At 47.4% G+C, this 12,635-nt stretch overlaps 1 protein-coding gene and 1 non-coding gene across 3 annotated transcripts in view; one reads left to right on the forward strand and one right to left on the reverse strand.

Annotated features, from left to right (window-relative positions):
- Positions 1–12,635, reverse strand: part of RASSF5 (Ras association domain family member 5) — a 69,278-nt gene that overhangs the window by 5,184 nt on the left and 51,459 nt on the right. For both annotated transcript variants that reach the window (XM_006922831.2, XM_006922832.3), the window contains one exon: positions 667–777. In XM_006922831.2, the coding sequence (XP_006922893.1) occupies positions 667–777 (111 nt within the window). The remainder of the gene's footprint in view (positions 1–666; positions 778–12,635) is intronic.
- On the forward strand, positions 907–1,035 carry LOC112471842. The gene has a single exon (XR_003043443.1). It is a non-coding gene; the product is annotated as a small nucleolar RNA SNORA31 (small nucleolar RNA).

Here is a 12,635-nt window from a genome sequence, read left to right on the forward strand (position 1 = left end):
AATCTGGGCCCCTCTGTGGCTGGATTTTCTGCCGCCTCATCTAGGGGAAGCCCTGAAGAACCAGTTGCTCTCAGCTACCAGCAGGGGGCAGGGTTCTCCTACCATCTCCTCCCCTCCCCACTGGTGGCCTCTCTGAACCTGGCACAAAGTAGGTGCCCTGCCCTCTCTGAGCTCTGCACAGTCTAAGAGAGCTTCCCCAGACACAGGCCGCACCTGTGCAACCACCGGGAGGGAGACGAGGGGAGTTGGGAACGCCCCTTGGCCAGGGCTTCTGGGGACAAGCAATATTGGGCCCTTGGCCATTGTAGATCATTTAGTTCCCACAAGAACATTGGCAGAAGGGCACTAATATCACTATTTTACATTGAAGCTCAGAGAAGTTAAGAAAATTTCCCAAAGTCACAGTGGAAAAGGGGAAGAGCCGGAAATTGGGTTTGGATGTTAACATCTATTCTATTTCTCTAAAGCACAGAGGCCCTGACAGCCCAGGCTGTCTGTCCTCCACAACCCTGAGGCCTCTAGAGGCCCAAAGAAAGAGGACCTCAAAGGGGCAGCTCCAGAATCCAGAGGAGCAGAGGAGCCAGACAAGAAGGGGACACGGAGCCAGCGGGTTGGGGGGGGCGAGCGGAAGGCCTGTGGGGGGTAGGGGTGGGCAGGCCCGCTCACCAGCTTCATGCCCAGGCAGTTCTTCTCCCGGCTGTTGTAGCTGGCGATCTTCTGCTTGATCTCCTGCAGTGTGGGCGGGCGCCGTGCCTCCTCTGCAGGTTTACAGACATTCTGGAACAGACATAGAGTGGGGGTGGGTGTACCATGGTTCTCAGGACGCAAAGGGGAATGACCACACCCTCCCAAAGGCCCCTGTTGGAAGCAAGCAGCAGCTCCACACGGCGACAGCGAACTGCAGGACGCATCTTTTTGCCGGACCTGGAGCGGTTATTGTCTGCTGCTAAGGTTTCCACTGCAGAGGCAAGAAAAAAGGTCTCTGTGCTTTCTGTCTGTGATTGTGGCAGCCGAGGCTGAATGGGGTATACAGAGAACCACCATGGAGAGAGTTTTTGCAAATTAGAAATAACCTTGTAAGCAGTGAAGAGGTCGTTTTATTCCAAAGAAGAATCTAAAACATGAGTTTACAAGATAAGTGATGGAAAATTACTCCCCTACACCCTTCTCCTCTGATTGATGCCACTTTTAATAGCTTAAGGGTTAAAACTAATTAAAGGTGAGCCAATGAGTCTTTAAAAAAATGAAAATGAACAGGACAAACAAACAGAGACTCATGGACATGGACATGGGGGGAGGGGGGAGGTAGACGGGGTAAAGGGGGTCAACTATGTGGTGACAGAAAGAAATCTAACTGTGAGAGGTGAACACATAGTGTAAATATATATATGCCTTACAGTTAAAATGTACAGCTGAAACTTATTAGATTTTGTTAACCAATGTCACCATTTGAAAAGTGGAAAAAAAGATTTACTTCCTTAGCAACTTTCAAATATACAATACAATCTTAAAACAATAGTCACCATGCTGTACATTATACGGTTAAAATGTACAGCTGAAACTTACTGGATTTTGTTAACCAATGTCACCATTAAAAAATTAATTAATTTAAAAAAAATGAATTGCATGGACTCAGGGTGGGAACAGTCGACCCCAGCTGTGCCACTACCTCACCGGCCACTCCTGGGGAAGTGACTGCAATCTCTCTAAGCCTCGATCTCCTCTCCTGTGAAATGGGGGCAATACCTGCCCCTCAGGCTTGTCGTGAGACCAGTGTGAAAGTGCCCGGCTCATAGGCATTGACCACGAACCTGGCCAGTCAGCAGAACTGTGCTTGCTAACAGAGGCTTGCTGGGGAAAGATGCTTTTAGGTGCTGTGGCGGATGCTCAGGGAAATAACAATAGAGCTGGAGAGACAGGAATGTACAGGTGGTGCCAGCATGTGCTGATGGGAACAACAACAATTCTCCCAGACCCAGGGGACCAAGGGCACAGAGACATCAGTTCAGGCCCCACATCATAACAAGAAATAAATTCATATTTGTGAAATAAATGAGTGAAGTGGTGCGGGCAGAGGACTGTAGCCCTCTATGATAGTTGAAGTGATAAACCTCCTTTACTGGGGCATAGGGGCAACTAGCATTTACGTAGCACCCTCTCTGTGCTAAGTAAATGCATTATCTCAGTTAATCCTCATAAACAGAAACCCCATGGCATAGTTTATTACCCCACTTTACAGGAGAATACGAGTTTAGTGCCTTGCTTCCAGCCCTAGAGTCAGTGTGTACAGAACCAAAAGGAAATTCCAGATCTGTTCTGTTGTGTCCCTCTCATGACACCATGATTTATTCCTCTCATCGCCTCCCCTGGTGCCCAGCCCCAGGGAAGGTAAAGGAATCGCAGAGCTGAGGACATGGAGGTCAATGTCCTTCACACTGTGGAGAAGGGTCATGAGTGAATGATCCAAATAACTCTGTCCCTCAGTCAATTCCCTGGATTTCTCTCAAGTTCACTGTCACCCACCTTCCCGGTTTTGTCTTCACGCTATCTGTGTGTGGCTGGGAGTGCAGGAGCTATCTTTGGGGGACAAATAGGTTAGTTGGTCAAAACCCACATATAATCTGCCTGATCTTAGAAATCTATCCATCTTGGAGAGGCTCAGGATTCTCTTTTGGCAAAAGAGGAAACTGAGACCTAGAGGGGCGGGTGACCGTGTTCTTCAGGCTGCCTCTCGAACGCCATCCATCACTGTCCAGTGGGTGTCTGGTTTGGTTGGGGAATTTCACAGCATTTACTTAGCACCTCTGCCATTACATCACAACGGGCACCCACAACAGTGCCTGCCCTGGCCTCCGTCCCTTCAGCAAGGCTGCCCGTGGGAGATGTGTCACACTCAGCAGTATACCAGCCCTTCCTCCTCCCACTTTCCAATTCCACAGAGCTGATCGAAGGTCAAGTTCTGTGGCTGCCAAGAAGTACTGGTGTGGCCTTCCACACCCACACGAAGGTGAGGCGACATCCCTTCCCATCACAGCATCTCCCCCAGGCTGGTATGCTCCCCTCTGCACACTCCCTCTGGGCTCCCGGTAACAACACTGTGCTGGGTGCTTTCACGTACCTTGTCTCATATACTACACATCTTATCTCTATTTTACAGATTATAAAACTGAGGCTCATAGAAGTCCCACTGCCAGCAAATGGCCACGTAGGGCCTACGACCAAGTCCACCTAAGCCTAGAGTCCATGTTCTTCTCAATTCACCGCATGGTCACCCTTGGACAGCGCTTCTGCTCAAGAGGCTGGTGTACCACCCCCATAATGATCGCTGAAATTCCATGCCGCAGGGCTGGGATGAGCAGCTGCTAAACCAAGGCGTGTACATTATGTGGCCTGTGAAATGTTCATTCAAGGTGTATCAGATCAGCGGGTCAGGTCCAGAAGCCCCAGGCCCCTGGGGTACCACGTCACCTGTGAAGATGGCAAGGAGGAACGTTTAACCTCTGGAGTGAGATGCAATCGCCAGGATGTAGGGCCACCTTTTTCCTATGTGGTCACTCAGGTCTCTGAAAATGGACCTTGATTCTGTTGAAGACCACCCACGGGGAAGCACTCCCCATTTGCGTGAGGTGAGCAGTAAGGGGTGTGAGCTTCGGACTGTCTATTCACTGTTGATTCATTAAACCAGGGACCCTGAAAATGAAGCTTCTCATAGCTTGACCCTGCCCTTAGAATAGCTCCTGAAGACCCCGCCCTCAGCCCCTACCCCACTGGGAGCATCTCGATGGGACCCGGCCTGATCCTGCCTGCCCTCTGGGAGCTTCGAGTCAGAAAGACCAGTGTCCTGTTACTATTATGTGCTCTGTTCTGTCCATCTCTGAAGCACACAGGATGTTGAGTGAATAGAGTGAACAGCTTTCTCATACTCATCTACATAAAAGAGTTAAAAGATGGACAAAAAAAACCCCTAGAAGCTTCTAGAAGATCTCCTCCGATAGTTTCCAATTGAGCTACAGCCCAATTGGAAATCGGCTATGTCCTAGCTTTCAAAGGCCAATGCTCTAGGCCAGGTTTTGAATACAGTGAGAGTCAGAATTGCCTTAACCCCTGGTTTCTTCTTCTTCCTGTTCCCCTTTCCTTCAGCAGATAACCCATCTCCTCTCCCCCATTCCCACCACAAACCTGGGGAAGTGACGCAAGTGGCCGTGGGCACCCTTTCCGGGACTGACGCAGAAGACAGCTGTCTGGACCTCAATGCCCTGTCTGGGAGTGCCAGGAGCCCTGTGTGGCCAACACATCAAATCTCACACTCTGGGATGTCAGCACCGAGGGCTGGGCTGGCTGCTGCCCACACTAGATCTGGCAGACAAGGTCTGACCCATGGACAGAATGAATCACCTCTCAAAGTAGGCCAGCCAATCAGCCAGCCAGACACAGCCATGAGGGCCCACTAATCCTTTCTCATCCCAGGAATAGTAGAGAATCTAGACCACTGGTTCTTAAATGTGGCTGCATGTGGAAGCATCTGGGGATCTCTAGAAACGCAGCACCTGGGCTCCATCTTGGAGATTCTGATTTAATTGGTCTAGGGGGCAGCCTGGGCAAAGGAATTAAAAAATCTCCCAGATGAGTCTAACATGCAGCAGTGTTTGAGAAGAATTGGTATAGACCCCTTGCAGGCAATTTCAGACCTCAAGGGTCTCCATCCAGCTGCAGAGGCCCACAGATATCTACTGTCCCAAGGGTTTACCTAAAAGGCAGTATCCACTGTGTGAACAAGCTCAATAACATAGTAATCTTCAGAGGATAAGGCAAAGACCCCAACTTCTATTCACCTGCCAGATTCTCAAGTCATGTGTCATGATTTAACCAATATAGGCTTTGGCCCGTGAAAACCCCAATTTCTATTCACCTGCCAGATTCTCAAGTCCTCATAGTGAAAGATTTGTCTCCATCTATAAGCACATAGCTAGGAATCAGGCAGATAGAGTTTTGTCTCCTGGGGTGGCCCAAGATAAAACAGAAGAAGGAGCTCACTGTGTCATGATTTAACCAATATAGGCTTTGGCCCGTGAGGTGTCTCCCCTCAGGGCTTTGCTCATCTCAGTGTATCTGGCATGGAATTCACCTGCTCTGATTAAGCCCTGGCATCGTGGCAGATAGTTTAGCTGTTTCCAACGCACCCGGCATGTCCAGAGTGTTGGGGAAAAATAGGTTTGTCCTCTCTTAGCTCTCAAGGTGACTGGGGTACAGCCAAGTGAAGAGGTTGCATTCTAGGGGTCACGGCAGAGATGTCCCCTGAGAGAGTAATCCTCGAACTTTTTTACTAAAATACCCTTAACAATAAAATAAAGAGCACCATCCCCTTGTGGTCTGGGGCCTATCTCCAAGCAAATTTCCCCTAAATTGAATTTTACTTTAAGAAAAACAAACACTGGCTAATTATGTATTCTAATAAATGACATACGTAAAGTCTTAATTTTGGTCACTGGGGAATGACCCAATGATCTGAGAAGAAGAGGCACTGAGTGAATCCTGTGGCTTTTAGCATCCGTGGGTACACACAGGGCAGGCCAAGAAAACTCCAACAATGAGGGGCCCCCACCAGGGGGAGGAGGGCTGAGGAAGCTGTGTGTCCCACCCTTAGTGCGGGAGCCATCAGATACATTCGTGCCCACAGTCTCTTGACTTAAATCGCATACACCTCATTTTCACCAAAAATTTCATTCTCCTATTTAAACTTGTCAGCCTCTTCTTCCTGCACACTGACTTTGGCATATCACTCCTGTCTGCTCATTTCTAGACCCCTCATCTGCCAAGCCCTCTCTGACCACCCCAGCCCTGAATAACGATAATGATGATGACCCTTATTCTTACTTACTGGCCAACTATGACCCTTATTCAACTTACTGTTCTACTCACTCAGCATGTATTAGCTCATTTCATCCTCATAAGTTTATGAGGAATGTATTATGCCCATTTCACAGATGAAGAAACTGAGCCCCAGCTTACATCTAAAGCTAACACTACACTCTCTGGCACTTAAATATGCATCTACTTACATTAACCTCCAAGCAGACCATCGTTTTGATTTTTCTTCCCAACTAGACTGAAGCTCCTTAATGATTTATATTATGCTTCTATTTCTTCTCCATGCCCCGTGGCACTGAGCATGAAGCAGACAACAAATACTTGTTCAAGAATCTTCAATGGCCCCCTTGTCTAGAGGGGAAAATAGATCTTACTCCCCTAGGAATTACAGTATGCTGAGCCTCGGATTTCAATTTGGACCGAGTTCTCTGGAAGAAGCACCTGTGCCCGTCTTGTCCACCATAGCATCCCAGAGCCTCATTCCTGTCTGGCACTTAGTAGAGGCTCAGGTAATATCTGCAGGATGAACATAAGGATGTTTGGGTTTTGACTCCCATTACTAAGTGTTCTTGAGAAAGTCAGATAACCTCTTGGAGCCTGAGTTTCTTCATGTATAAATTTAGGGGAAAAATCATTTACTTCCTCAGAGCATTGATGCAAAGATAATAATAATAAAAAAAATCTTAAAAAAAACTCTGAGATAATGAGTACAAAAGTGTTTTGGAAATGATCAAACCCACCCAAAGGCATGTATTGTTACTATCATTCCAGGTGTACAAAATCCTACCCCTGTGGGCCGATCTCATTTCTCACTTTCCTTGAGCACTTAGTCTGGACCGGCCCGTGTGCCACAGAGTTTGTTCATTCCTTTCTCGATATTAGTAGCTGGCAAACATTTTCTGTATGAGGCCAGATAATAAAGATTTTCGACTTTGCAGGCCATACAATCTCTGTTGTAGCTATTCAACTCTGTCATTGCAGTACAAAGCAGTCATAGGATAAGTGTGGCTGGTTCAATAAAACTTTATAGAATCTGGCCCCTGGGCAACAGTTTGCCCACCTCTGCTCTGCACCACTGTTTGTGCAATTTCTCCTGCCTGGAATACATAGGCCTTATCTCCCCTAGGTCCATCTTCTCTGTGTAGTTTCCCAATAAAATTCCATAGCAATTTCTTCATTCTCTGGTCTTCTAATATATTAGATCCCTGACGTTTTAATTACTAGAGACAAGTATGTACAGGTTTGTTCCAGTCCCTGCCTTTCTTCTGAATCATACTTCCGCTAAGAGTCCTGCTTCCTGTGTATTTCCTCATACCTCCAATTGATGAACATCACTCTCACTTAATGGACACTTTTCAAAAGTAGACCAAGGCTATTTCATATTACTTCACTGGAGTTCCGCTTGCTCTCCTTCCTTCTCCCATGAGGCAGCAACAAGCTGGCTGAAAGGGGTACGAGTAGGCAGCTAGGCTCACTGACTGGCTCAGGGACTCATGCCCAAACACCAGCCCCATGGCCTCAAAGCCTCAGATTCCTGTCATAGCAAAGGTGCAAAATACCACATGCCATGGACCTCTGCAGCTGCTTACTAATGTTAAAACCACTACTACCAGGACCTACGAAGGTGCCTCCATAGCCTGCATGGCTGCGTGTAGCATCTAATTCTGTGCTGCCTTTTATTATTTAATTATTGTTTCACATATGGTAATCCTATCTCCCCAATTAGATGCTCCCTGGAGGGAGAAAGACATGATGTCTAATGACTATGCTTCTATTGTACCCACTATGGGATCTGGCTGAGCTCAGGGTTCTCCTCCAAGAAGGTGTCAGATAAATACCTGTTGACTGATGGCAGGTAGAAGGCAGAGCAGCCTGGGCGATTCATAGCCCAGAACTCAATCATGGACCCCAGTCAGGTCCAGAAGTACCTCCCACCAACCTGCATCCCAAGGGGCTGATGCTAAGAAGGTGTGGGCTGAGGACTTTGGCTGGAAGCCAGCCCTATGGCTCAGCTCCTTGCCATTTGCTGTGAGAACAAATGCAAGACCATCGAATGACCTGTGACCTCTGGGAAGTCACTTCCCCTCTCAGGGCCTCAGTATCCTCCTGTGTGAAATCATGAAGTGAGACCAGAGTTCTATGGCCTCTTTACAGCTCTAAGATTTTACATATAAGATAGGGTGGTTTCTTCTGTCACTGCTTCCTCTTCTGTTTCAGAGAATTGGGTGTGGGGCTGGGGGGCCCTTGGAAGATAGCTGGGCTTGTCCCAATTGTAGAGTGATAACTGGTGAAAACAGCACTAAGACCAGTTCCAACCTGTGTGACTTTACTCATCTCATGACTCACCACTTGCCTTCTCTGCTCATCGGCAAGACCCCTTCTGTGCCGAGCTCAAGTACGTCTGCACCTAACTCATACAATTCAAGAAAACAAACCAAAAACTACCCGGAAGCCATTCACCATGAGCGTTTGCCACATTTCCTTCTTCTTAGCTCTTAGCAAATCTGTCAGCAGCAATTATCTTGCCCCTCGAGTGAAACATCTCCAAACCTATGACAGGGTAGAAAGCCTCAGGCATCTATGGCATGAGAATGACCATCCGCAGATGCCTTCCACTCTGTCCTGTAGCCCAACAGCTGGGCCAACCCCAAACACCTGGTGTTTCTGTCAGGCCTGTCCAAAATAGAAAAAACCTCTGAAGGAAAAGGCAAGCACCCATCTGCCTGAGTTTGGAACACCTTGCTCAATGCCCAGACCACATTCAAGGCTCATTGGTCCCTTTGTGATGGATTCAACCAGATGGGAAAGAGGAAGCCCAACAGGGCCTCTCCACAGGTCTCCGCCTAGGTCCTGATGGGCTAGAGCTCTGGATGGCGTCCCAGAGTCACCCCTGGCAGCGAAGGGTTGATTCTCACAGGTCACTATGGAGCTGTCCAATGTGCCAGAAATAAAAGGGTTGGAAACTCCTGAACTGTGTTTTCTGAAGGTTATTCCCAGCAGAGGAAGGAAGGAAGGGGCTTCGACATGGAGCCATCCGTGCCTGCAGAGCAATGTGGAATTTGAACTGCTTTGCGGGGATACAGAAGAGAAGCCGGGAAAATAAAGAGAGGGATTTGAAAAACTGGAAAAAGATTAAAATCCCCAAAGACAAAGATGTAGAGCAGATGGTCAATGCAGACAGCCAGTCAACAGTAACTGATTGAATTGCCTGTGGGTTGAGGACTGTGAAAGGCACCTTGGGACATGAAACTGATGGGGTGTGGTCCCTGTCCTTGGGACCACAAGTTATCCGAGGCGGGGAGACAGATGTACGCACTGTGAAGCACCAGAACAAGCACCATGCAGTCTGGGACTGAGGCTCAGAGACTTTCTAGGTCAGCTCTGCATGTGTGGGTGTGACGTCAGTGGACTCTCCAGGCTGCCAGCATGTCCTGGGGCCTGGACACAGTGCCCCTCATTTTTTAGGTAGCCATCTCAGTCTATAAGCAAAAGCAGGCCATCTGGGGTGAGCCCTGTGGCTTTGGAGTGATAGCGACCTAGGTTTAAGGCCCGCAATGCCTCATTTTAATAATAAAAATCACCAACAGCCAGACACTGCTCTCACGGCTTCATAGTCACAATCTCATTTAATCCTTAAAATAACTCAATGAAGGAAGTTATGTTATTACCCAGAGTCCCCGCTTTTCACCACTAGACCATATTGCCCAGTACATCTGGCTATGTCCTTGGTCTTTTGTGAACTTGGGCAAGTCAAGCTCCCTGAGACTCAGATTCCTTTGTGAAATGTAGATAACAGCAGATAACAAGGCCTTCTTTATACATTTGTCATAAAGATGAAATGAGATCGCACATCTGGAAGGCTTAGCACAATGTCTGTACATAGCCAGCATTTAATCAACGGTAGCTAGTGCACCATCATCATCAGTAGTGATTTGCCCAGCAGTACGAAGGAAAGTTTGGTTAGTGGGGATGGGCCCAATATGAAAGTCCTCTTGCCTTAACCTTGATCCCTGACAGGCATTTCAGCCAGGGCCACTTTATGGCTCTTGTGAGTCCTAAGCACTTTTGTCTTCAGGGTTGTGGGCCCCTTCCTCCATAAAAAACTATTAGAAATTATTTTTTGTGATAGCATTGGTACAAAGACAATATATTAATATCATATATTAAAATATTTTTCAACCTAAAAGTTCATTTTTTCCTCATTTTTAAAGAAATTAAAACAGTTTTTGTGGGCCCCTAAAGTATTGTGGGTCCCTGGCACTAAGTGCCAACTGTGTCTCATGGACAAGTGGGCAGTATTTCAGCTCCTGAGTCCCAGGTGGCGTGACCAACCATTCAGTTTGCCTGGGACCGAGAGTTTTCTCAGGATGCCGGACTTTCAGTGCTCAAATCAGAAGAGTCCTGGGCAAACCAGCACATTGGTTACCCTGGCCCCAGGGGACACCTCAGAGGCTTACATGGACTCTCTCTCCCTCTCTCTCGTCTTCTCTAACGCAGGCCCCAGGACACTGCCTGCTCTCCTAATCTCTGCGAAACCTCACCGTTTTGCTGACACTCCCCCTCCCCACCCCTAGCTTGCCTGTGGGCCTGGACACAGCTGCCCTGGCTGCCTCTGCAGATCAGCACATGTCCCTACAGGTGATCCCAGAGTGTGAGCTCCTTGAGGGCAGAGGTGGCCTTATTCACTGAAGCAGTGCCCGGAACAGTGCCCGGCACACAGGAGAGGCTCATTTAACATTTGCTTAATGAATTGAATAAAATGGAAAGAAAGTAGTAAGACACACACGCACGCACATACACGTGCACACACATGCATGCATGCAGACAACTCCCCCTTCCAAATATAGGGAAAATAAAAGGTTCCAGATTGTACAGGTGTCCATGGCACCTCCTTACTTCTGAGACAACCACTGGAAATCAGAGGAGATTCCTGTCTTCTGACTATTTCTGTGAGTAGATGATGCAAACCTCTGCTATTTCTGTTCCCCCCCTCCTCTGGGCCTTCATGAAGCCCCCTTTTCAGCTCAGAGGTCTAAAGTATGAATCTAGGCAGAATAGAGTGACACTCATTTTACCGCAATGGCGACAGGGATTTTTTCCTTGGGGCATTTTCTCATGCCCTCCAGAGTTTCCAGGGCCTGAGGGCTTTCTTCTGGTTAGTTGCCCTCACTAGATTTCCAGCTCAAGCCCTGTGCCCTCACCCAGCCTCACCCAGGTCAGGCTCCTTTTAGTCCCTCTGACCTCTTGGTCTGACCACTCAGCCTGTGACGTCCTCCTCATCTGAGAGAATGGCCCCGCCCCTGAACCTGTCAATCCTCCGTTTCTACCTAGAAATAGCGGATTTTGCAACAGCAGCAGCTCATGCCTCAGCTAGTTCAGCACTGGTTTTGTCCTCTGCCCAGTAGTATTAGGTGTGTACCAGCCTGTCTCCCCCAGGAGACCATGAGCACTCCGAAGCCAGGGATTGTAACTTTTCCATCTGTATTTCCAGGGCACCCAGAACCAGAGCACTGCTGAGTGAATGAGGGAGGTCGGTGGGTAGGCGGAGGGAGTGGGTCTCTCCTGAGGCTGTACTCAGCTCTTTGAGAACCAATTTAAAGAGGATTCCATTGCAAATCATATCTCTGATAAGGAATCGATATCCTTATACATAAAGAATAAAAGAATAATAAAGAACCTCTACAACCAACAACAAACAACCCAATTCGAAAATGGACAAAAGACTTGGATAGTTCTTCAAAGAAGACATACAAATGGGCAATAAGCACTTGAAAGATGTTCAACATGATTAGTCGTTAAGAAAATGCAAATCGAGCCCCAAATGAGATACTCACTTTATAGCTATTGTGATGACTACTATCAAAAACACAGAAAATAAGTGTTGGCGAGGATGCGGGGAAAATGGAACCCTATGTACTGCTGGTGGGAATGTAAAACAGTGCAGCCGCTATGGAAAATGATATGGCCAGTCCTCAAAAAATTAAACAAGAATTACCAAATGATCTAGCAATTCTACTTCTGGGTATCTCTCCAAAAGAAGGGAAAGCAAGATTCAAACAAATATCTGTACACTGGTGTTCATAACCAAAAGGTATAAGAACCCACTGATGGATGATGAATAAATAAACAAAATGTGCCATATACATACAACGGAATATTATTCATCCATAAAAAGGAAGAAATTCTGACACATGTTACTACATGAACCACGAAGATACTATGTTTGAGTCACACCAAAAAACTTCAGATTCTTTATGATTCCACTTATTTGAGGTACCTAGAGTAATCAGATTCATAGCGACAGAAAGTAGAATAGCGGCTGTCAGGGGCTGTGGGAGGTGGGTTTGGGGAGCTATCATCTAATGGGTACAGCGTTTCAGTTGGGGAAGATAAAAATGTTCTAGAGGTGGCTGGTGGTGATGGCAGCACAGCACTGTGAATGTACTAACACCACGAACTGTAAGCTTAAAAACGGTGGAACTCGCCTCAGTACCTAGTAAACTTTTAAACTTTTGTTAGGTATATTTTATTACAACAACCAAAAAAAGAAAATTCTAAGGGCTGGAGACCCTTGAGGCCCCACAACCAACTGGTTTCATCTGGTTCCCGTAAAGTTGGGGGCTTCCCTTACCTTCTATATTCCGAGCAAGTCAGGGGTCACTCCCACTTCTGAGCAAGTCAGGCCCCTTCTCCCCAGGACCTTCAGGAATCGGCTCTTATCCTAGGTGCAGGCCACCCTCCTGCTAGGTACACTGAGACATGGCTGA

Source organism: Pteropus alecto, unplaced genomic scaffold (genome assembly GCF_000325575.1).
Source record: "Pteropus alecto unplaced genomic scaffold, ASM32557v1 scaffold359, whole genome shotgun sequence".
NCBI classification, from domain to species: Eukaryota; Metazoa; Chordata; class Mammalia; order Chiroptera; family Pteropodidae; genus Pteropus; species Pteropus alecto.